Source organism: Molothrus ater, chromosome 3 (genome assembly GCF_012460135.2).
Source record: "Molothrus ater isolate BHLD 08-10-18 breed brown headed cowbird chromosome 3, BPBGC_Mater_1.1, whole genome shotgun sequence".
NCBI lineage: Eukaryota > Metazoa > Chordata > Aves > Passeriformes > Icteridae > Molothrus > Molothrus ater.
This window is the reverse complement of record NC_050480.2, coordinates 12,843,691-12,868,689: the sequence shown is the minus strand read 5'-3', so window position 1 is coordinate 12,868,689 and position 24,999 is coordinate 12,843,691. Positions and strand designations below refer to the sequence as shown.

The following is a 24,999-nucleotide window of genomic DNA, read 5'->3' as shown; positions in this document are numbered from 1 at the left end:
CTGTTTATTCTGTTGTTAAATCCAGGCTTACTTTGGCTTTGCTTTTAAATTGGTTAGGTATTAGTTTAAGTAAAACTGAAAGCTTCTCAAACCATACTATCATTCAACTACCAATTAAAAAGTCAATTTATATCAAACCAATGCAATTTCCTTTTATACACAAGGCTAGAATATGGGAAATTCAGGCATCTAAAGATACAGTGAGCAATAATGAGGAACTCGAGGTAAACAAATTACTATCACAGAAGCTGAAGGAGACAAAATAGGATTCTCAGTAGGCAAAAGGAGATAACAAGACACAGAGCAATCAAGCTTTAATTAAAGATTTCTCGTGCTTCTGAATAGGCTTTAAATACCATGAGGATAGCCTCTCTTTTGATGTTTCAGCTTCTCTTCTGTCCCACTGACAACTTATTTGTGTCAGGGCACACAGTACAAAAATGGCATGTTGTGCAATGTGCAAAAACATTAACCTTTTCCCCCCTCAAATCTTGCATTGTTTTGTCCCTTCTGCTCTGCACATCCACCAGCCATTGTGCAGCCCTGATTTCATGCTTGGAAACTGCCATCAAATAATTTTCTTACCCAAACTGGGATACTGTTTTCCTGCAGTCTCTTCCCCACAGCATTTAGTGGTTGCACAGATTTTGTGTTTTCCATCGGGGAGAGTCCTGTTTTGAGCACTTCCATGGCTGTTTCTCGGAAGAACTCTCAGTCACATTACTTAATCAGATGAAGGAGCTGAAAGGGACAGCGGAGCAAGTATTAAGTAAAAGAAAATTACATTTGGTTGCTCTTTGTATGCAATTATACTAACTGAACTGTTGGTATAATGCAATAAAGGTATCTGCAGAATTGTATTTTTGTATTATGCATCAATTAACACAGTAAATAACAGCCCAGTGCCCTCCCCCCAACAAATGTAGCATTCTAAACAGTGATGGAGATGTTCAGACACAACAGTGGGATCTCACAATATGTAGGTATGAATTTCTTCATTGCAGTGTTTACACTTGCTTTCTCTGTAGGATTGAAAATAGCAACGGTGCAATACTGAAAATCAGCATGCAACCAAATACAACCTAGCAAAGTTGAATTGGCATAATTGCTCTCCAGAGTTAATCATGCACTTGAAATAAACAGGGCAATTCACAGGTTTCAGACCTACACTTCAAAGCTTCTCACTCTTAAGAATGGCAGTTTAAATTATACAGAAACTGCTGTAAATCTCAGAAAATGTTTTAAATAATTTTTCCACCTCCACCCAACTTGGTCTTTGTTACCTAATGTGCATTTCTACCATCCTTTGTAATTATGAGCAAAATGAAATTCCAAAAAGGTTGCTAGCATGTATCATTATGGAAGACTCTTTGTGAATCATAAAAGGGAAAAGAAATTTGTTTTCTTCATGCTGCTTTGTTAGTGCCTGGTTTCAGAAGGTGGCAAGAAACAAGGCGTTGTCATTGCTGTCCAGAATCAGTACTGCTCTTACCCTCTTACACTGACCACAGTTTCCTACAAGAATGCCCTGAGACTGTTCCTTATTTATAAACACTTGAGAAAAGTCTAAAGTATGAATCAAGCTTTTGAGTATTTCTTTGAAATACCTTAGTATTTCTTTGAAATACTCAGTATCAATCAGGCATATGTTTGCCATCACTGCAGATGCTCCTCCTATTGAACTGAAAGACTATCCAAGTCTTCACTGCTGCCCTCATTCAGAAAATAAAGACAGAAATAGTAACTCCAGAAAAGGTGGAAAAGCCGACCTCTCTTAGTCTAGCCATACCTCAGTAACTGGTTCTTGTATTGCTGGCAAGACTCACTAATTTCTATGATCATTTTATAGCCCCTTAATAGCATTTTGTAGGCACACTTAACAGGTATGAGACTGTGATTGTGAGCACAACCTAGTTCTGCCATTTACCATCATCTTTCAACCGCTGCCCCATTAATCTCTGGCAAATTCAATCCTGGGAAAGGTTATAATCTCCAATTACTGCTCACAGAACACTGTTAAATGGCAGAACCCAAAGCAAAATTGAAATTCTTACCTCACTGAGCATGTTTCTTATGTATGCTTGTAGTGTATTTTGCCTACAGGCTTCCAGCATGGACCACTGGAGTTATCGGTAATGCATAACTGAGATTGCTCATGCACTGAGTAAAATCTACAGCTCTCCACACAACCCATGGGGCCAGTGGCAGCCAAATGTTAGTGAAGATTATGGTGGGCAGTTTCCTGTAAGCCTCTGATTTCCCATATTGGCCAAATATTGGCAGACAAGGGAAGCTTATGGAAGTTTTTACCAATAGATGAAGCAAACGTTCCACTTGGTCGTGGCATCAAGCTAGATGGCATCTGCCTGAGACGAAGAGGTAAAATGGACTCTGTGAGGAAGAATTAATAGCATCCAAAAGTTTAGCCACTGGAGTTCTTATGCTTCTGAAACATGAGAATTTATAGCCCTCATGAATGTGGATTTCTACTCTGTTGGAAGTAGGACTGGCCTTTTGGTCCTAATAGAGCTTGTCACAGCAAGTTACACAAACTGTCTACACATTATTTTAAAGCACTGATGCATTTCACTTACATGTTACTCTAGGTTCCAAAATAAGCCAAGTACCATGGTGCTTGGTTGGCAATTTGCTCAAATCACTAAAGTTTTGGTTGGCAGTGGGTTTAAACTAGGTTCAAACCAGCTGGATTTGACAAATGCCAGCTAATACATTTAGACCCTTGAGGTATAGCCAGAATGCCTCTGTTTTGGGGCATGGAGTTTGTGAGCTGTACACGTGCCAATGAAATTGCTTTCCATGTTAGAAGTACAAATGTGCCTCAGGCTTTGTCCCATGGTTTTCTCTTCAGTGTTGCTGGTTGTTATTTGCAGCAGTGCCTGCAGCAGCATTGCCGAGGGCTGCAAGTAGTATCAGAGCTTCTAACAAATCAGTCATTTTAAGTCTTGTGGGGTTTTGTTCATTTTGTTTTCCAAGAGCAGGACATTACTCCCCTCTTGCTGTGGCTGAAATCCAGCACCTTGATTGCTGTGCATTTCATGTATCTAGACAAGCTGTGTGAAACCTAGAATTTCTGCGGTGCAAAAGGATGAGCAACTGTGTGTGTAAATATATCAGTCAGTGAATTCATTACAGAAAGAAAAGTTATGAAGGAAGAAAATTTTTTTCAATTCTTTTAATAGAGCCAAAAATACTTTTTTTTTTTGCAAAATATTGCTTCTGGGACCTTGCCAGTTGTTGGGAGGCTTGCCAGGGAGCAGGAGGGCAGGTGAGTGGGTGAACATGCAGAAACTTAATCTTTCCTCTGCCATGTTTCTTTTAAAAGGGAGGATTCTATCTAAATTGAACTGATGTATAAATTATTCACTGAAATGTAGTACTCCAATCTGAATCTCCACTATTTTTCCCCCCTCCACCTCAAACAGATATTTCCGTTCTTTAAACCTGGGTAGCATCTTGCAACTACCAATTGCAGAATATACAGGGACCCTACATTAAACTGCCTGTTGTTTTTTGTCATAGGAATGCTGAGCTGTTTCTGAACATTGGGTATATGCAACTTGTGTGAAGTTGGGCAGAATTCCACAATCTGCTAGTTTTTGGGGAGCTTTAGCCTGGAGAGTCCTGCTGTTTTTCCCCCAGTGTGTGAGGTGCTGGCAGTGTTATCCTGCCACACACTGCAGGAGGAAGGAGGGATGTGTTGTGCACTATGAAACAGATCACAGCTATTCACAGAGGGAAAAAATCTATGCTCCTCACCAAGCTACTTAAGGATTTTCGATTCAGTGCTGCTGCTTTAGTCTTTGGAGATCAAAATAATGCTTCAAACTGAATTACTGTAAACTGCTGTGGCATGCAGCAACCTGTAGAAATGCTCTCTCCAAGCTCATAAGACATGCTGCAGTCATTTCTAGAATCAAGAGAAAATCAATACTTCGCATGGAGTGAAATCTTACTTTTAAAAAAGTAGTGGTGGGTTATTAAGGCAGGCAGTGCTGCTGGGTTAGAGGTTTCAGCTCTTGGGCTGTTGTATCTGCACACTGAGAGTTGGCTTTATGAAATGGTGGGGAGGGGGGAAGTGTGGGAGTTTTAGTCTGTATCCAGAATTGTAACTAAGATCCATCTGTCCTAATTATCTTGAAATGAGGTGCAACTTCTTCCTGTGTCATATTATGTCCCATTCATTCAGTGACAAAGCTGTTCCATGTTGGACTGGCTTCCAGTATTTATAAACAGGAGTAGGGCTGTTTGCACATCAGTGCAGCAATGACAAATGAGGAGATCATGCAACACCTGGCTGTAGATTTTACTAAAATCCCTGCTGGTTTAAATCAGGTGCAGTCTCTCCATGGACTTCACTTGGGCCAGACTTCCTGCTGCAATGTTTTGGGCAAAGATAACTACCCACCTCTGCTAGTTCTGAAACACATGTTTTCCTGTTCTTGTCTACCTGAATAAAGCAAATACATATTCTTGCTAGCACTGGCTGCAGCACCTGCAGAATCTGGGAGGCTCTACAGACAATCTTGTATGCACCACTGTATCCATTACAACAGGACCACTTCAGAAACCCAAGATAACACCTCCTGTGCTCAGTGATCTCCAGGTTCCATTGTACTCCCTGGTATAACATATCTGTGGTTTTTCATTCCCCATCCTCTCAAGCTCTGAAAACTCAGATTGACTAATCTCAAATTGCCAGCAATGTCTGCCTTTACTCTGATACTGCCTCTGCACTGGAAGTGAGCCCCCTCTAGTCTGCCCTAAAGGCAGAAAATACAAAAGCTGTTCTGGTTGCTTCAGTTCAGAGTCTGAAGGTGTAAGGTCTGCAGCAGAAGGACATTCTCCTTCTGTTCAACCAGGGCTTTTGGGGAACCAGAGGGCCATTTCAAGGCATTTTGGAATAAGATGTAGTTCACTGATCCCCAGTCCCTGGAAGCCAGTGGGAGCCAAGAGCAGCCAGTTTCAGGTCCAGCTGTGCTGTGTATTACATGTGGAATCATCTAGAGAGGAGTTTGCCAAGGTCAGATAGGCAGATACCTAAGGAACCTGTATTATTTCAAGGGACTAAATCAGAAATGTAAAGCTTCACCACAGCAGCAGTCTGCACATGCTGTGGCCTGTCCTAGGTTTTATCACTTCCAGTTTTCCATTTTGATTCTCTCATGTTTTGAGCTTATTGTCTCCTTGAAGGTCACCCACATCTACCTTTGGGAACATGTTTGATATTTCACTGGAGACATCCAAGTGGCTTCTTATTGTTCCACTTACCTGCCTGCTTTACTAAACATATGTTTCAGTGCAGGTGGCTAAACCCGCTGGAGTATTGCAATGTTAAATCACTGTGATAGCTGACAGAATGAGTCTCTCATCTTCCAGCTACTGTGAGATTTTCCTTTGGGTTTGGGGTGGGTTTTGCAAGGGTAAACACAAGTAACTTCTGGTGCCAAACTGTTCAGAGCTACTGAAGCATTTTGCTTTAGTAACTTCTAGACCTTTCTTCCTTAGGTGCCTTTACCCTCTTACCTGTTGTTTTAGGGGGTACATCAGAAGCACAGGAAGAGAGGAAAATTATTCCATTTGCTGTCTAATAATTTTAAGATTTCATACTGCCACCCACTGCAGAAGGATTGGAGAAATAAGTGAAATTAATATGTAAATAAAACAAGTAACAGTGACAAAAGCTATAGAGGACCCTTGCAGGGGAGTTTTGAGAAGGGGTGTTGTAGATTTTTCAGAAAGGTGGGATTATTCTCTCAGCAGTACTTAGATTGGGAAATTTTTTTACAGAGTGGTAATTTTGCACAACACTGTATTACCAACATTTTTCAGAAATACCAGTCACTGTATTTCTTAAAGTTCTGTCAAATTCTTTGATCCATTTCATTCACTGAACTTTTTTTGTAAGAAGGAATTTAGCTGATCTTCAGGATTAGTTTGTGAAAAGGTAATTCAGACCTTTTTTCTGGCTAAGCCAATGTGTTTTCTTGTATTTCTGGAGGGTGAAAGTCTCCAATAACAGCAGCGGTAGGACCTTTGGCCTTGCTCATCCAGACACGTGCAGACCATCATTTCTAAACCACATCAGCTTAGACAATAGCTCTGAATTCCAAGAAGCAGGTCAAGCTAATCATAGAACATCCTAAGTTGGAAGGGATCTGCAAGGATCATTGATTCCAACTCCTGGTCACTGAGTCCAATTAATGCCCTGTCTGAACTATTTAGTGTCACCATTGAAGGAATCTGCATGTGTGGCATCTCTTTTGTGGAAGCTGGTGGAGAAATGTTGCCCTTTGAGAAGGCCTTGTGGAAGGCTGACTGGACCAACATCATTTATAGAAAAACCTTCAGATTCCAAATCTTTTATCTTTAATGGCAGTAGTACTACCTGATAGAGTTTATTAGATTGTTAATATTAGATTATTAATAAGTATGTTTGATAAATCATGTCATGTTCACAAAAAAATGCTTTTTCTGCTTATTTACCATCTAGATCTTATTTTTGAGTATATATGAAGTATTTCTTGATATACTAGAAAATAGGACAAGGTGGGTTTACAAAAGCATCGTGGTCTTGGGAGTACAATGCTCCTAAAATGAATCTTTAAGGAAAAGGACATAATTGCCACCATCCTGTATTCAAATTTTAAAATTTAGACTTTTTTTGAAACACAAATTAACAAAGCCTTGTTCTAGAAATCTATTTGTACAGGATCAGTGCTTCCAATTGATGAAAATGGCTATAATAGGGAGGCATTTGATTTACACCCACAGATCTGGCCTAGAAAATGCAGAAGCTAGATGCTTGTTTTACAGGCCCCAGTCAGGTGTTTTGCTTTCTGAAGCTTAATTTGAGTGTCCTGTGAGCAAACAATTATTTAGAATTCAATTAATCTATTGTTATGTTTTAATCACTGTGATGGTGTTGTGTTTACAGTTTTTTATCTAATTAACAGTTACTTTCCCATTTAAAATAAATTCAATAACCATATGTCTCTAGAAACTGAAAGGGCTGGAATGCACCAGCCTTGAGATTATGAATGAGCACTTAACAGCCCAGAGAGCAGAGCCTGAAACTGGGAGGACTCTTGGATTTTTTTCTACTCTGTGCTCTTTGCCTTTTTGAGCCTTAGGAAAAATAAAACTATGTTTATTGTTGTGATAGATTTCTGGAGATGTCAATGAAAAGCTGTCAAATACAGAGGCACACAGAACTATGAGACTTTTAAAAGTAATTCTGGGGGTATTTGTTTGGGTTAAAACCTCAGGGCCAGGTTCTGCTCTTGGTCCAAGAAGCAGAGCAGCTGGAGAGCAGAGCAGAGCAGCTCCTTGGTCCTTGGGTGTGGGGTCATGCTTTGCATGTGTCCTCCTTTCAGATCAGTGGCTCTTCACAACCTGTGGTGCCAGTGGACCCTATGGCCCCACCCAGAGCCAGTGCAACGATGCCTACAGGAACTCCAAGCTCAGAGTGGTGGTGGGAGCTGAAGGGATTCTCCAAGGCATTCAGATCTGGAGAGTACCAGCAACCAACACGTACAGGTAAGGGAGCTGTCTCTGATTGGCATGATGTATCTGTGTTCAGAACGATCCAAGCTGCTGATACACCAGGCAATTTTGAACTGGTACATTCAGAAGTTTGGCCACATCTGCTGGGGTTTTACTTATCACTGAGCCTGTGGTTTCCAGTCTCCCCCATCTCAGATTTGCTCCCTGGAAGATGCAACTATTTTGGTGAAAGAGAAGAAACTTTCTGAGGCAGGCAAATCTTTAGCCTGAATGGTCACAGGTTGGGAGAGCTCTATCAGGAGCTGAAAATGAAGCATTTTCACCTCCCCAGACCAAGAGGAATGTATTTCCCATTTGGCATTCATGGAGCCCTGGGTTCAGAATGAGTTTTTCCCACCCTTCACTTGCTGTGGAAGGCACAATCATGTGTCAGCATTTCTTATAGGCCAGCTTGCAACAACCTCTGCTCAGCATCTTCACGTTTTTGAATCTAGAGACAGCAAGTTGAGCTTGTAAGCCTGGCTTACCACAGTAGAATTGATTTTGGAAGGCAGCCACCTAAATGGTAGGCTGTGAGATACTGAGGGTTCTAACACTTAAATCCCTCTGTGGAGTTGTTTTCAAAGAGAGGTGATCAGATACAGTTCAATGCTACTTTATCAGATTTTTACCAATCATTTTTTCCTTTTGCTCTTGCTGGGGAAAGAAGTTCAACTGAAGTGTAGTTCACTGTATCTGAATGATAGCATGAAGCCATTACATGCATCATTTTGTGAGCAGAACTGTCAGTTTGAACCAGTGACTGTCTAGAGGTGGTTTTCATGCAGCATTCCATATTGAAACCAATGATGGTGTCTTGGATTTCAAAGCAAAACATTCCATTGAAGGTGAACAAATTTCAGTTACAATTTTCTGATCACATCTTTTTTTTTTTCTTTTATAGTGGAAAATAATGTCAATGTTTAGGCCAGGTGTCAGTCTCTAACAGAGGTCTAGGGCAAAGCAGTTTTGAGAAACTGGCTGGGCTAGGCACAAGTTCTGCCTGAGTGCCTATTCCTACAAGGATTGATGGTAATGTAAAAAACATTAATGATACTTTACCCAGCTATCAACAAGGAGTTGCCTGAGGTGAATAGAACTTTTCAGAACCAGCATCCAGTAAATATGGTTATAAAGTACAGCCCAAAAATGAAGAGGCAAAACAGCACAAAAGCTTACAGCACTGTCATTTCTTCAATATCAGAGTCAAGAAGAGCCAGAATTCCTGTGCAACTGTAGGCTGATTTTTTTGCTGCACAATACAACCCCTGGGCCCTGCAGGCATGACTTGTCTATTTAAATCCTATAAATGACCTAACAGACTTTTAAGTTCTGTATAGATAATAGATGTATAATGTCGTTCATAACATATATATATAAAGGGATGACATTCTCTTCTGCACCTCTTAAGGCTAAAGTAGAAAATTCACAGCCTGGGGAAAGCAGGAGGCAATTGTGGGCTTAAATTAACTTGACATCTTCCTGATTCTGCTCTGCTGAAGGGGCAGCAGAGTCTGCCAGCATAGCATAGCCCTAGGAAAATGTCAAGTTGCAGTATCAATTCCAGGCTTCCCAGAGCCTGGACTTACTGCCTGTGTTTAGCTCTGCCCTGCAGTGCTGCTGCAGTGTGGGTGCTGTAAGTTTTCCTGATGGGCACTGCTGAAACACCTGACACAGGGAGAGAACGCTCCTGCTGGCTGCTGGGCTCTGGAGGGAGCTGATGTTCTGCCACATCAGTGTGTTTTACACTGTGTAATGTGCACTCCTGGTAATTGCTCAAGAAGGATATTGATTTTGTGAACATGAGGCAGAATATGCGTTATTAAAATACAGACAGCTCAATTTTACACAAAACTCTGCCAGCACAAACCAGGCACACCCAGAAAACCCCAGCTGTGAAGGTCTGGGTAGGCTGCCACACACTGTAGTGCCCACATTGGAAAACTGGAGTTTTTACATGCTCTGGTTCACCCCTGTGGGACTTCACATTGTGTAACAATGAAGTTAAACATTATAAAAGAATATTTTTTTGTTTCAGATCTCCTTCTAAGCATTCAGAAGGTCTGGTCATCTAGGTCTCATGACCAAGTATGAGAGAAGTGGACTGTAATAAATTACACATCACCATCCTTTAACCTCCTTATTTCCATTTTTAAAGGAAAAGGTTTAGGTCCATTTTGCTGAGTGCCCCATTTGTGATCACTTCCACTGTGCTATCTTCTCTATTTTGTACGGTGGCACAAGAACACAGCCCAGTGGTGTGCAAAAAAGTGTCATTCTGAGTCAGCCAGGCTAGGTACAGCATTTTCTCATACTCTCAAGACTAGCTCCAGTGTTTCCCATTACCTGGATGTGAGGGTGCACGTTTTTCTCCAGGCCTGGTTTGCACTCTGCACATCCTACCCTTCCTGAAGGTGTGGGCTTCTTTTTCAGATCCCACAAGTGTCATAGTAAAAGAAAAGAAGGAAGGCAGTGGGAGGTACTCTGTGTTCTTGCTCTGAATAGGCTGAACCTTTCTTCAGGGCCAATAGGGTTAAATGGCTTCCTTCCACCTGTAAAAGAAAGGTGTTACTAATGAAAGGGATCCTCTCTAGGTTTGAAGTCAAGATAACTGTTTAAATAGTGACACCTGTTTTGAACAGGGAATGACTGCCACCTGAATATAGTGGGTTTTATTTGTCTTCAGCCTTTGGGTGAGGCCAGACTGGGTTTCCTGAACTTTCTGATATCACTGCTTGTATGCAAAATCTGTTCTTACATGGAAAAGTATGGCCCCTACTGGCAGCCAATTAGCCCTGCCAGCTTGCTGTGCCTGGTAGTGCACCTCATTAGCCATTGCAAAATCCTACAGTAAATCAACTCAGCTTTCAGTTCATGTAGCATCTGTTCAGGGTGGCCCAGTGCTGTGTCCATCACTTTTTCTGCTGGCTCTGGTACAGCCTAACTGAGGACTGATTGCTTTAGTTATCAGCAGTGGCATGAACATAATCATGTCACATTGCCAGGATCTAATATGCTTTATGAGACACTGCCTGTTTGCAGGCAGGACTGTGCTGGGCAGAGAGCAGCCAGGTGCTGGAGGAAGGGAGGTGTTAAAGCAGAGCACCTATGCTGTGCCTGGTAGGAAGCTGAGAGCCATTTTTGAGTTCTGCAGTCTCTGGTTACCTGCTCCAGGTGGAATTTTGCTCTCACAGAAGCACATGGAATGCTACTAATGTCAGTGGAGATTTATCTGCTTATTTCAGATCCAAACTGGGTTGCTGTACCATCATTCACCTGCTCAGAAAGTTGAGTAACTCTGTGTTTAGTCACAGAAATGTGTGTTTTATCATGATTTTTTAAAAGTGCTTTGAAATCCTTTGCTAAAAGCTGCTTTAAGTATGTCCACTGTTAGAAAGGGAGAGGGAGGAGATGGGAAATACAGTGTTACAGCCACATCTTTGGGTACAGCAGCAACAGCAAGCACCTCTGAATCTTGAGTGTTTGAAATAAAAATCCCAGAGCCTGAACTGAGACTGCAGCAGCCTGTGTGTAACCTGCCCACTCCTGGCTGGAGACAGGGAGATGTTTCTGATCGCCGTGAGTTTGGCCAGGGGGCTCTTGCCTTCCTTGTTTACTGCAGGTAGTGTCATCTCCATCTACTTTTCTTTCTGTATTCCTCTGGTCCTGGGAATAAGAGAGCTGTTTTCCATCTGGTCCATGCTACCAGGACCAGTTATGCTGTCTGCCTTCTCAAATCTCCCTCTGTCAATCTCATGCTTAATGTTCTCTTTAGCCATATGTCCTGGTTTTACCAGCTCTCCTGCTTCTGTTCTTTCTCTTCCTTGCTGCAAACTTCTCAAGGATGTGCCTTCTGGGAAACAAGATGTGTTTCAGATATTAAAGCTGGAAACTATAAGGGCTTGCTCACTCTGTTCTCAGCTGTGTTTGCCCAATAATCAATGTGAAAGAATCTGTTTTGTAACTACACAAGCTCACGGATTCAAACAGAGCAGAAAATCGGTCTTCAGGCTTTGGGTTTAGGTTTATTTAGCATCTCAGGTCTTCGGAGCACAGCTTTGTGACACCGTGCAAAATGCTCAGGTGTGCAAAATGCTCAGTGCTCCAAAGGGGTTTGTGCCTCCTTCCACCTGCCTGGGACAACTCAAGTGGCAGCCTCTTGTTTTCTTTTTCCTGCAGCATCTCAGGCTATGGAGCTGCAGGAGGGAAAGGAGGGAAGAACACCATGGTGCGGTCCCACGGAGTGTCTGTGCTGGGAATTTTTGACCTCCAGAAGGATGATACACTGTATATCTTGGTGGGACAGCAAGGAGAAGATGCTTGTCCTAGTGTAAGTCATGGCCTTTCTGTTTTGCCTGCATCCCTTCTACCAGTCCATAGAGTTTTGTCTTTTCACACAGAAAAACGTTGTCCTCTAGGGGTTTGGGGGTACAGGAGTCAAGAAATACTTTTTTTTAGTTTTACTGGGAGAGCATGAGAATATGAAGCATCATGTCCCTGTGCTTGCTTCTTTTCAACATTTGGGCCCCATTGATAATACACAACAGGTTCCTGTCTGGTCTGAGTATCTCAGAGCACCTGTGTGGGGGCTTGGAGACAAAAGACAACCCTGCCTTCTATTCCTCTGGAGATCAGTCTTCAGGGCTGATTTTGCAGGGTTTTGTCCTTGTTCCATTTTTGAGCCCAGCCCTGACATTTTCATATACTGTGCACCTCTAGAGATACCCACGTCACAGGGCCTGCTTGGTTATTCTCCACAGGGGAATAGGAAAGACAAATCAATCATGGTTGGGTCAGTCCTCATTTTTATGTTATTAACCAACCCTTGCTGCAAATGTCTTTACAGAAAGATGGGCACTATTCGCATGCACAGTAGTCTATTAATTGTTAAGTATTCTTTGGAGGAGGATGTGGGAGTAGGACACTCTCATGGAGCAAACTAAGCATTTTATTATGAAATTTCACCTGCAGGCTTGAGCTGGACATTTAAATGATGTGCATTTCTCAGCTGATAATGGCTGGCATCCAAGAGATGAAAGCTTAGCAGTCTGTTAGAGCAGAGAAAGGTTGAAGGATATAGACAAGTAAAAGGGGTTCTCAAGGCTGAATGCTGAAGTAAATAATGTTCAAACTAGAATTACACATATCTACAAACAAACCATTAATATAAAGCCTTTTTGAAATGAGAAATGGCCTAACTCAAACGTCCATCCAGCATCTTTAACTAGGAAATTCCAGCTGAGGGTAATAAATGGACTCATTAAATTGCAGGCCACTGTAATCTTAGTGAGAATTTATTGAGTGCTAATGTAATTCTTTCATTGAGGCAAAGAGATTGCATTGACTTGTAGAGGGGACTTTTACTAGATTGGATTGTAATCAGTTATGTCTTTGCCATGAAGGATTATTTTTTTTGTAATCTAGTGGTTCCTTTGGGTCATTGACTTTGTCATTTTATTAATCATTCCCACCCAACTCCAAATCAATTAAGGAGAGGGAAAAAACAAGGAAAGGAAGACTGTTAGTTCTTTAGGCAAGTCTGCACACAAAAGAGATGCCACTCATTCTCTAGCGCAACTTTGAATATATGGTGTGGTCAGCAGAATAATTTGTAATTTGAGTATGCTTTTATCAGGTTCTTCTTCCAAAAGAAAACACACACATGAGAGTAGAAGGAAGCAGAAGGTCAATCCTCTTATAACAAATGTTTGTGCATTTTCCCCTAAAAGTGTCGTTGGTTTAGTAAGTTCAGTGTGCATTATACGTGCAGTATAACAAGATAGTGTTACTGAGACAAAACCTGTAAAGTAAAATAGGCTAGAGGCAAAGTTTGCAACTTGAAAATGCTCACAGCAGGGTCCTGCTAGTCATGCACTTTAATGCTCTAATTTTAAACCAAAACAGTAGTTAGGTCATAGTCCTAAAGTAGGCATAAATGGTGGTTTAATGTTGTGATTGAAATCAGTTAGTGAATTTGGGGATTTGCCTAATACAGAAAGTTCACTGTGTTCAATGATAATTGATGGAAGGGAAAAATGCTAAGTAGGAAATGTGGAGGCTTTTTAGTGAGGTATTTTCATTAACATCAGGGTTACACTGCAGTCAAAGGTGGGATTGCTGCTCTTTTGGTAGGCATTGATAGTTGCAGTAAAATTGCTGCTAAGATCATCAGAGATGCACAGGGGCTGCTTGGCCCACCCAACAAGAAATGAGGTAAACAAACTTGGGTTCTCTGTCTCTGCCATTTGCTGTCATGTGGCACAGGACAAGGCACATCCTTGCCGAGTTACTCCTGTCCTCCTCTTGTGAAATACAGACTGTTAGTGCTGGAAAATATTTGCAGCAAATTCTGCTACATTTTGTATGTTAAAAGTTTATGGAGGTGTATTACATGATAATAGGTATCAGCACTGAGCTTGCTTCAAAATAATTCCATTTAAATGGCAACAAATTCTTCTGGTGAAGGTTGAGGCAAAAAGCCAGATTCTTCTAGAAGAACATTAATTTGGTTCTGGTCATGTAGTTTCCCTGGAGGACAGTTTCTTGCTTTGGGATGGTAGAAGGGTTCATGAGGCCTTTGGGGCCTCAAAGGGTTCATGAACCCTTTGAAGGGGTTCATGAGGCCTCTGTGTGCACAAGGGAGTGGAGTTTTCTTACCTGAATTCAGACTTGGTCTTCTGTTTGCAGACAAATGATGTTATCCAGAAGGTCTGCATTGGAGAGAACAACGTGATTGAAGAAGAGATTCGTGTGAACAGAAGTGTCAATGAATGGGCAGGAGGAGGTGGTGGTGGGGGCGGTGCCACTTACATATTTAAGGTATGGAAACACAGTTTCCAAAGTAACCCCTGGCTGTGCCTTTTCTCTCTCCCCATGCACCTTCAGCATCCACACATCCTGCCTCTGAAAAATGCCTTATGCACCTCAGGGAGACGGTCCACAGAGTAACCTCTGGGTATCCCTAATTTCCACCTGAGAGATGCAGGGATCTGGGCTGGCCCTTCACACTTCCCTGAACTGCTGTTCAATATGGCCACACTCATTTCGGTGGCTTGAAGTATCCTTTGCAAACATAATGGGTTGAGCTGGGTTGTTTGTTCGGGGTTTTTTTTCAATAAAAACTGAGATGCTGAAGCACAGTTCTACAGCAAAGGGCAAATTCTGCAGGACTTCATTCACCTCTGGCCTTGTAGAATGTGAGACATCAGCTATACATTTAGCCTGACAGGGAAAGCTGAGGATAGCCTGTATGTTTTCTGTTGGCAGTCCTGTAGCTGTGGACCTCTGATGTTTCCTGTCCTGTGCTAGCTGAGACAATATTCATTCCAAACACTGGTCTCAGGGGAGACACTGTGCAGAGCAGTGCTCCTTAGCTGTTTCATTTGATAAGAGTCATCACATGAGGCATTACAGGCTTTCTAAGAGCCATCACCATGGTAGATACAATTCATAGAGCTACTGACACTGCTGTTTCCTGTAGCAGAACTTGGTAGGACGATTCTTTAATTTTCTATTCATTAATTTTCTGGGTGTGGGTACATAAATAATGCAATGACAGTGTGCAGTGCTGAGCAGCCCTAGATGCCTGCTTGGTGCAGCATGCAGTAACTATATGAGGCTGAACTTCCATTTCCATGTCTGACTCAGTTTGAACATTGCCTTTATTTCTGAATTTGTTAAGATGGAGAACGGAGAGCCGGTCCCCTTGATAATTGCAGCAGGGGGTGGTGGCAGGGCCTACAGGGCCAAAACGGACACATTTCATCCAGAAAGACTGGAGAATGATTCCTCTATTCCAGGGTTGAATGGAAATTCAGGAGCTGCAGGTAAGGAGAGTTTATTCCTTTTGAGAAAACCTTTGTGAATATGTGGTACTCCCAGATTCCTCCTCCTCACAAGAAGGTGAGGCAAAACTCATGAAAATACAGCTCAGGGGGAACAGAGGGTTATAACATATGCAAATAGAAGCTACACACAGTGCTGGATACTTGGGATAAATAAGGGTATCAGAGATGGTATAGCCATAACAATGGCTAGATTCTCCCAAAATAATACAGTACCTTCATAAACAAAGTTGTTTGATTTTTGATGTGGGAGTTTGCAGTGCCAATGTGACTGTTCTGGTCTCTGCACTGTTTTGTGCTGTGTGGACTTACTCAGAGTTTCTCAGGCTTATGCAGAAAGAGAATAATTGCACCATGTCTAGAAGTCTCTGTGCAGAGACCTTGGACTGAGCAAGCAGCAGAGCTGAAAGTGAATCACTGGTAAGTGGTGTGGAGAGTAGGAGTGGGACATGTTTTCACACCCCTTACAATAAATTCAGTTTTTTCTACTTTAGAATTGGCATTGGTTTATTTCAAGAGTTTTTTAGTCAAAGAGAAGGGAAAGGCTCTGAAAACCCGAAAGAAGTGGTTGGAGAGTAGGTAGGGATATCTTTTTACCTTTTCTACAGAAAATACTTGTCCTTGCATGTATGGTAGGTGAAAAGAGGTGCAGATGATGGCTTTCAGCTGAGGTGTTTTGAATGGGTGCTTCTCCTGCAGATCCCTCCAGTGTTTTTTACACAAAAAGTAACCCCTGGCTGTGCCTTTTCTCTTCTCTCAACTGCAGGTGGTGGAGGTGGCTGGAATGATAACACTTCCTTCCTGTGGTCAGGAAAATCCTTGCTGGAAGGTGCTACTGGAGGAAGATCCTGCCCCCAGGCCATGAAGAAGTGGGGGTGGGAGACAAGAGGGGGTTTCGGAGGGGGTGGAGGGGGGTGCTCCTCAGGTGGAGGAGGCGGAGGATATATAGGTAAAGTGGCTTCGTGTTCAAGGTGTCCCTTCCCCTCCTTTAGTGCTAATGGTCAGCAAAATGCTGATGATAACTCTCCTGTAGCTAGCATATTTGACTGTTATGTACTAGTATGTCTGTGTGTTGCCTTTTTAGCACTAGATGAACTCATTGAGGCTTTGAGCAAAGAGCCAGAGGCCAGTCCTTCAGCTGCAGCCCTGGCTTTGCGCTCTGCAAAATGTGACATTAAAATCCTGCTGTGATTCCTGAGCTTTTCACATTGGGGTGACAGTGCAGGAGGAGCCACAGCTCTGTGCTCCTGTTGCCAGCACCTGTGTTTGGAGGACTTTGGTCCTGGGGACTGGCAGCCAGGCTTTATGCCAGGGGAAGGATGCAGCTTCTGCGCTGCCCTGCTGTGGGTGGTCCTGCACAGGTGGTCTCTGGGGGCAGAGGCTCAGGCTGCCAGCCAGCACCCCTCTTAATATGACTTCAGTCAACAAGGAGCTAATTTCATGTGCCTCTGTGTCTCAGGGCAGCTGTCAGATGGCATTATGTTGATTACAACTGGTGTGGGCCAGATTCAAGATCTTTACTAACCCATAGTCTCCTGGGCCACATACTTTCTGCAGCCATCTGCACTGTGGTGGACTCTTTAACCCCTGGTTCTCCACAGCTTAAATTAAGTATATGGTAGACTAGAAATCTTGAGAGGAAGTAATGAGTATAAATGATTAAGTGCATGTTTTGTACCAATGTTCCTGTGTAATGCTTCTTTTTCCAACAGAATGACTCACATTATGTTTTTTTTATTTCACTGAAGACAATTAAAGGGAAAAAGCTATTTTTGGGTGGGGTGGGGGAATCGTTGCATGCTTGAAGTACAAAATATATGTGTTTCTAATATTTGTTATCTATTGCCCATACTTTGCTTCTGGTATGTTCCATGTGCTCAAGCAGAAATGAGCAACTCATAAATTCCTTCAGTCCCCACTCCTGGTGGACCACCCTGCTTTCAGGGTGCAAAGGAGAGGAAGGATATCAGGTTATCCATTCCCTCTGCTGACACAGTCCATGCCTTGATCATCAAGGGTACTAACTTAGCCCTTGAGTACTGGTGCTTTCCAGTCTCTTGGCTACATAAATTTTAACAGGGGCTTGTATGTTTCACAGCATCCAAATGGTTAGAGATGAAGTTTGTGCCTTAGTTTGCACCAGTCTACCTAAACAGAGCTGATTGATTGATTGATTGATTGATACAAGCTTCATTATTAAACTGAAGTTCTAAAGTCCAGTACTTCATGCCACAACCTGCTAAATATTTCCTATATATTAAATGCTTTAATTTTTCTCTTTTTTCATTTGGATGCCTCCCTAAATAAGCTGAAGTCATGCATGTTGCCATGTTTATCTGTGTTTTATTGTTTTATGAGCCTCAGTCTGTTAAGGTAACTTCTGGTTTGACATAGGTGGCAATGCTGCAGTGGACAATGACCCAGAGATGGATGGGGAGGATGGTGTGTCCTTTATTAATCCAATTGGTACTTTATACACTCCAGCACTTAAAGGTATTCATACTGGTCAGAGGTCTTCTCATGGGCTTATTTAATTTTAAAAATAGTAGGACCCCTTACATCCTTTTGGAGTACAGCTCAGTGTCATGAACATGAGGAGGCAGAAAGTACATAAAATACAGCAGAGAATAGACAGAAGTAGCAGGAAAAAAACAGAGAGAGGAAACATCAAGCCTATTAGGAAACACTCCCAGCAGTACAGTCTACCAGCCTACAGAATAATTTTGGACAAGGAAAGTGATAACAGAACCTCATAGCTCAGATACTTTAGGAAAGAAACAGACAAAACATCTGACTATTCACCAGCAAGCAAGTTCCTTAGAGCATCCCTTGGTAAAATATCTAGGTGCTGCCCAGCAGTGCATGGGAGTGATAAATACTGCAACTCCAACCTGTGTTTTCCCAGAAGTCAGTGTCTTTAATATGTTTGCAATGTGTTCAGAAAACAACAACAACAAATCTACTTGTTTTTAAAAAAACAGAAGTTTTCTTTAGAACAGCCAGAAGTATTTTCAAATGCAGATGCACTCTGGCCTGGTGGATTCAGCCAGAAAGTTTTGAAGATTTTGCAGTGATTGGTCTTGGAGGGACTAAAGGCCAGGAAAGAAAAGGGTGAACCCAAGGAAATGATAAGAATGGTCTTTACAGTAATTAACTGAGCTTCTTCATCCACTCCTTAGTGACAGAGGGGCACGGAGAGGTGGAAATTAGGCTGCACCTTAACTGCAGCCACTGTGAGATGGACGAGTGCCATGTTGATCTTGAGACTCAAAAAGTCATTTGCTTTTGTGAGCCAGGCACCGAGTTGGCAGAGGATGGTGTGTCTTGCACAGGTAAGTAGGTGTGTGGGGTACTGCTAACATGTGGGACAGAAAATGTGTGGCCAAAGGCTCTGCTTTGGACTGTAAGACATCCTGAAAGTGCTGTCTAATCTTAAACCTGCCTGCAGTAGAAGTTTATTTTCTTTCTTGCTTGAGTATGCTGCAGAGCTATTTTGCCAGGATATAGCCTCATCAATGGTGAGGACTGGGGCACTGAGCAAAAGTGCTGCTTTGCTCTACAGTATGTGTTTGGCATCCTGGGCAGATCTGAGCAGACTCAAATTTTGTGTCTGCTTGTGCTTGTGTTCAGAGTCTGCTCTGAAATCCTGAAAGTTTGCTCGCCGAAAGAATTTTCCAGCTGAACTTGTATTTCAGACCAGTTCTTTAAAGAACCAAAAAAAAAAAAAAAAGAAGAAAGCAAGGTGAAGGAAAATATGATTCCTGAGGAATTGGACATTTAAAGTAAAGTTCCAAAACTGTGAGAAATTCTGTGCAAGGTTTCTCTGACAAAAACTAAATACAGTGCCTGTACTTGCCTTTCTTTCAAAACCAGGTGCTCAGAGCTCCATTACTGGGTTTGCTTCCTATTCTTGTGCAGCATTTAGAGCAGGTGACCCCAGGGGTTTGGGATCCTGCTTTCAGCTTGTCACTGGCATGGGAAAATTGTTGTGTTGTGTTTTTACCATTCCTGCCTGTAAGATAGGTAAAAAGTATGGTCATTTTGTCAAGGTGAGGTAATCCTTAATAGCATGATCCCACATGAGGATGCAGCTTCACTACACTGTTATCAGGTTTTTCTGCTTGGATTACATGCATTTAGGAGATGAAATATTGCAGTCCTCCTCCTGTTTTGCTGTGATTTGGTATTGATAGCAGCACTTTAACCCAAACAATGTAATGTTCTTTTCACCCCCCCAACCTCCTGCCCATTTTTTTTATGGTCTTGTTTTTGCACCCAGGGAGTTCACATGTTAATTCATTGATGGTGAACCATCTGTTTTAATTAGTTGATACTAATTGAGGAAAGTGAAACAATGAGGTATGAGAAGTCATAGATCCTGAGAACTGGTCATGCCAGAGGTTGCTCCTACACTATTGGAGCAGCAGATGAGTAAATGGAAAGATGAGCAGAAAAAAATCTGGTGGCAAAAATGTGGCTCCTGGAAGATAATTTCAAACATGTAATTCCTTCTTTCTGTTGCAGCTGAGCCAGTGGTTCGTCTCCCTTTCTCCTTGGTCTTGTCTGTAGTGACTTCAGCATTGGTGGCTGCTTTAATTTTGGCTTTTTCAGGAATCATGATAGGTGAGTGTTTCTCTGCAAAAGATATTTTCGTATGAGCGCTGGATCTGAGCTAGGGATAATTGGGCCCTGAGAGGCAAAAGGATTCAGGTTTTGAGCTACTGCTGTATTTAATGACACCTTCCCACACACATCTTCAGAATTCTGTAGTTGTTTCTAACCACAATGGCCAAGTAGAGGAGGCTTCACTTACTGACTGCATCTCAAAAGATACACTGGTTTTTGTGTTGTACTGTGCAGCTGCCAGAACACAGCTGCTTCTGGTTTTTGTGAGATCTGGTGCTGTTTAATGCCTAAAAGTTTCTTTATTTGTGTGCCTATGTACAGATTTCACCTCTTAATGTATGACATTTAAGCTTAAACTCTCACATAGGTTCCTCTTTCACAAACTGCTCCTTTGTAGGATGTGGGTATTCTTGGCATTTTTGCTTGAAATTCTAAAAGGTATTTTTCACCTTTTCATGTTCTTATCTTAAACACTCACTCACCTGCATTTTGTGCAAGCAGAATAGATTTGAATCAATGAAAAGGAGTCAGGGATTCAAACCACAGCTTTGCCACCTTTCTTTGCCCACACTGTGTGTGGTCTGGGGAAGGAGAGGGATGAACCAAGAGCAGGAAATTAGATCTGCACAGCTGTTTCAGTTTTAAGAATTTCAGGAGTTATCAGTTGCATGCACATGGTCCTACATCTATGATTTCTGTCCTGACAGTGCCTTTTTACAATGACTAAATACTTCTCAGGAGTGGAAGAGTAATCCTCTTTCCATCCAACGAGCCTATCATTTCCATCTCAGGAAAGGGCAACGATTTAAAAAATTAAAGCAAAGGCAATGAGGAGGAAAATGGAGGACAGGAAGAGTTTGTGGATAGGTCATTACATCCATCTGCCTTTGCAAGTGCATGTTTACCCCTTCAATTTTTCCCTTGAGCAACATCTGCTGGAGAAGATGCAATAACTATTGCCGTCACAGTCTTTGGGTTCAATCCAGCTCCCACAGAAATCAATAGTGATTTAACCTGCTCCTGATTGTCATCTTCTTTTGGAAAAAATCCTGCAATATCAGTTACTATTTCAAGGAATATCCTCAGGATGTCTTCTTTCAACGTGTGGTTTTAAATGGTGTTGCAGAAGTGTCAGTGAAGTCATGCAAGGAATATAACATATCATAAACTGACTTCAAGTGTGGTCCTACCTCTCTTGTTTAGAAACAGTGGAAGTTTTGGAAAATTGGCTATTTTTTATGTACAATGTGTTATTCTCAGGAAACAGCTTAGGCTATCCATTTTGAACACTGTGATGCAATAATTCATTTCAGACTTTAGTCACTTCTGTGTGATTTAGGAAAGTCAGTAATACCCCACCTCCCACAAGTTTCAAACTGGACTTGTATTTGGAAGGTCTGGTTAAACTAAATAGAGCATTAAAACAACATCAGAACTCTGAGATGTGTCCAAGTGAAATTCATTTTACTTTTTACAGACAGTCCATGAGCAAACCTGTTTCTTTGTAAGATGTGTAAATCAAAGGTTCCTGGATATCTTCAGATCCCATTTTCTATCTGTAATTATTTGATGTACAGAAATATGCCAGTGAATCCCAGTGAGAAGGGCTGTCCCAAATGCAGTCTCTGGCCGTGGTTAACTGTGTTCTCCTGTTTAGTGTATCGCCGCAAGCACCAGGAGCTGCAAGCCATGCAGATGGAGCTGCAGAGCCCAGAGTACAAACTCAGCAAGCTGCGTACCTCCACCATCATGACAGACTACAACCCCAACTACTGCTTTGCAGGAAAAACCACCTCCATTAGTGACCTTAAAGAGGTGCCTCGAAAAAACATCTCCCTCATCCGGTAAATCCATCTTTGCCTTCCCCACCCTTCACGTTGTACACCCACATGTCCCAGCTCTCCTAGAGAGGTGTGAATGCACAGCTCTGTGCAAATTCCTGTGCACTTTTAGGTCCAGACCCCTTTCCATAAAATGTAAAGCTGCAGTAGTTAGGCTCATGTGGAGGGGACTAGATTTTGGCATTCACCTTGACCTTCTACATGTGCAGTGTTCATCTCCTGGGATTGTGAGGAGAACTGAATAGTCATCACCAGTAATTCAGTTACATTTTTACAGGCTATGCAGTGAATGGCCCATTGCCATGAGCTGATGAAATTCTGGGATGGCTGAAGCTTGTAGAAAGCTCTTTTAAATCTTTGATGGGGTCTTTGGTAAAGACAATGACATCCTTAAGTGCAATATCAAGGAAAGGAATGGATTTGAAAATGCCAGACAGTATTAAAAAGACAGGGATATAAAGCCAGCAAGATAATCATGTCTAGATGAGAACTTCTGAAAAGCTTTAAAGTGTCTCCTAAGAAAAACTTGAATATTCTGAGTTCTTACACACTTTGCTCTACTGCTGGATACCTGTGAATTTGACAGTACCCTGATACCATGCAGTGTTACACAAAAAAAATAAAAAGTGGAAGCAGGAGTCCTTGGAAAATTGGGAAGCTTAAAATTGGGAGCTGAAAAAAATTATGCTCAGAGCAGTCTATGCAGTCTGCAATGTTTTGCTGTCTCTTATCTCATTCCCTCTTACCTGCACATCTTGCTGGACTGCACCTGGAGGTTTCCAGTGTACCCTGTGCTGCTGCTCCCTTTGCCACTTGGACTTTGAAAGGATTTTTGAAGTGTGGTAAGCAGACAGCAGAGGATACAGCTGGGAATTGACAAGGGAAGGGAAAGTGGACTTTTTGGAAGGAGGGTGAGTTATGAGCTGTAAAGATCTGGCTTATCCCCTCAGTTTGTAATAGGTTGGTCAGGCAGAGCCAAGAATGGTGTCTCAAGCTGATACCTACAAAATGTTATTACACAAAGTGGTTGAGTCACAGGCAGCACGAGTCGTCAGTGTGGTTTGACTGCCCAGACTGGTTCTATCCTGGGAAAACTACAGACAGAGCTTATGAGCAGCAGACCTGATTGTTCCTCCTTGTTAATATGGACAGGAGGGCAACAGCCCATGCAAAAGCAGTCCACTGATAGAGCAGAGAACAGAATCAATGCAGCCCTCAGCCCAGACCTGGCTCTAACAGGAGACTGCATGCAGCCTTTTCCCCAGACTGAGATGCAGGAATGCCTCTTAGAGGCTGGAAATGCTACTGCCTAAAGTGCAGCCCATGCAGGGTTAAGAAGGACTCAGGATTTGGGATGCAGCCTCATCCCCTGCTATATTTCACCATGTCATTGTGACAGGCCCCTGATGTGAAATAGCTGTTGTAGTACCAGTTGACTTAACGTTAAGAGAGTGAGGACTGAATAGACAGGTATGCAAAATCTGTATCACGAGGACATGGAACAGGTTCTATTTTATGATTACTCTTATTCCTTTCTCTTTTTCTTGTAATCTTATTCAAAATAAAACTCTACGTTTCATAACATGATCACTGCCAGAAACAATTCTCAGCACAAATTCCTTGAGCTGAGTGCTTTACAAAGCACTGTCATCACCATTTACTGGCTAAGGTGCTTGCCCAGAATCACACAATAAGTCAAGAAAAGTTATTTGCTTTAGAATTCAGGTCTTTAGAGAATCATTGTGCCTCCTAGTTTCTTGCTCAATGTTTTGTTTAATGGTGATGCAGAAATATCAGGGGAACTGTTAATGTGTTTAGGGTGTGTAAACACCAAGACTAAAGTCCTGTCTTTATTGATCTGTTTTGGAGCACCCACCACTGAGCACTGATACCAAAGCCATAGATAAGTGCTCTCTTTACGTGCTGCAATGCCAGCAGCTCAATTTCACTGGGGAGTGTTCACTTCCATGGACTGCTTTCCCTTCCAATTAAATAAAATGTAGGTTCATGAAAGACCTCACCAAGGTCTGGTGAGATCATACTGTCAATATCCAGTTCTCCCTGTTACACTGCCATGAAAATTGTGAGCCTGTGAGCTGTGTCCACAGTGTTATAATGTGTGTTCTCTGTAGTAAAACCTTCTTGTCTTCTCTGGTCTGTCCAGGGGTTTGGGCCACGGAGCCTTTGGTGAGGTATATGAAGGTCAGGTGACAGGGATCCCCAGCGACCCCACTCCCTTGCAGGTGGCTGTGAAAGTAAGTGACAGTGAATGAGTTATCATGATGGTTTCATGCACCTTTCACCCAAGAGTCCCAATGCATTATAACAATAAAGATGAGTGAAGCGTTGCTATAAGTCCTGAAGGACATGGCTAGAAATATTGCTGCTCTGTTGCAACACTTAAATCCATCACAGCAATGGTACAGCTTATAGGATATGGGTATGTGAGACTACTAAAAGAGGACTGTGAATAGTAAATAGGCAAAGGTTTCCCACAGAGCCACAGTAGGCTGCAGGAATGAGAGCTAAATCCATGCACTGTCCATCCTCCCCATGCTACACCTGGTTGGTAATCTGTCCAAAAATCTTCACAGGGCCAAAAGCTGCTGGCACATACGTCAAAGACCCTGCAAGTAGGAGCTGGCTGGTTTTCCAGGGATCTCACCAGTCCCTTACAGGATGGATATGCATTGGATGTGAAGCTAAATCCTAAGAGACCCTGGTAGAGTTCTCCAGGCCTTCAGCAGTCTAGCTGGCTTGTTTTCTCTTAGAGATTACATAGCAGCACAGTTCTGCTGCTGGTTATAGATCCCAGTCTTGCAGGAAGGGAGGATCATTGAACTGCAGAGAACTCAGGAGCTGTGATCTCACTCCTCATCCTCTATACAGCAGAGTCCCATATGTTGAACACTTCTCTGTGCACTCTGGGCTATTTCCTTTGCTGGGAGGAGGATGACAGTGGCCTTGATGGGCCAGGAGGTCTGATATTTACCTTTCAACAGGCTTCACAGTCTAGTTTAGCAATGCTCTAGTGGTTGTCTTAGAGTGAAGTTTCTTTTGAGAAAGGAGGATTGCTGCAGTGTTAGTGCCAAGGTGTTCTAATCTATAAGTTGAAGTATCTTCTC

The 24,999-nt window shown here is 42.3% G+C and overlaps 1 protein-coding gene across 2 annotated transcripts in view; it reads left to right on the top strand.

Moving 5' to 3' along the window:
* The window catches only part of ALK (ALK receptor tyrosine kinase), a 307,088-nt gene that overhangs the window by 262,706 nt on the left and 19,383 nt on the right, over nucleotides 1-24,999 (top strand). Inside the window, exons 12-21 of one of the 2 annotated variants that reach the window (XM_036380516.1) lie at nucleotides 7,395-7,557; nucleotides 11,743-11,893; nucleotides 14,251-14,382; nucleotides 15,245-15,389; nucleotides 16,174-16,236; nucleotides 17,802-17,900; nucleotides 18,587-18,739; nucleotides 19,932-20,030; nucleotides 21,691-21,877; nucleotides 24,039-24,129. In XM_036380516.1, the coding sequence (XP_036236409.1) occupies nucleotides 7,395-7,557; nucleotides 11,743-11,893; nucleotides 14,251-14,382; nucleotides 15,245-15,389; nucleotides 16,174-16,236; nucleotides 17,802-17,900; nucleotides 18,587-18,739; nucleotides 19,932-20,030; nucleotides 21,691-21,877; nucleotides 24,039-24,129 (1,283 nt within the window). Of the gene's footprint in view, nucleotides 1-7,394; nucleotides 7,558-11,742; nucleotides 11,894-14,250; nucleotides 14,383-15,244; nucleotides 15,390-16,173; nucleotides 16,357-17,801; nucleotides 17,901-18,586; nucleotides 18,740-19,931; nucleotides 20,031-21,690; nucleotides 21,878-24,038; nucleotides 24,130-24,999 lie in introns of both variants that reach the window. The other variant, XM_036380515.1, reaches the window with a different exon arrangement.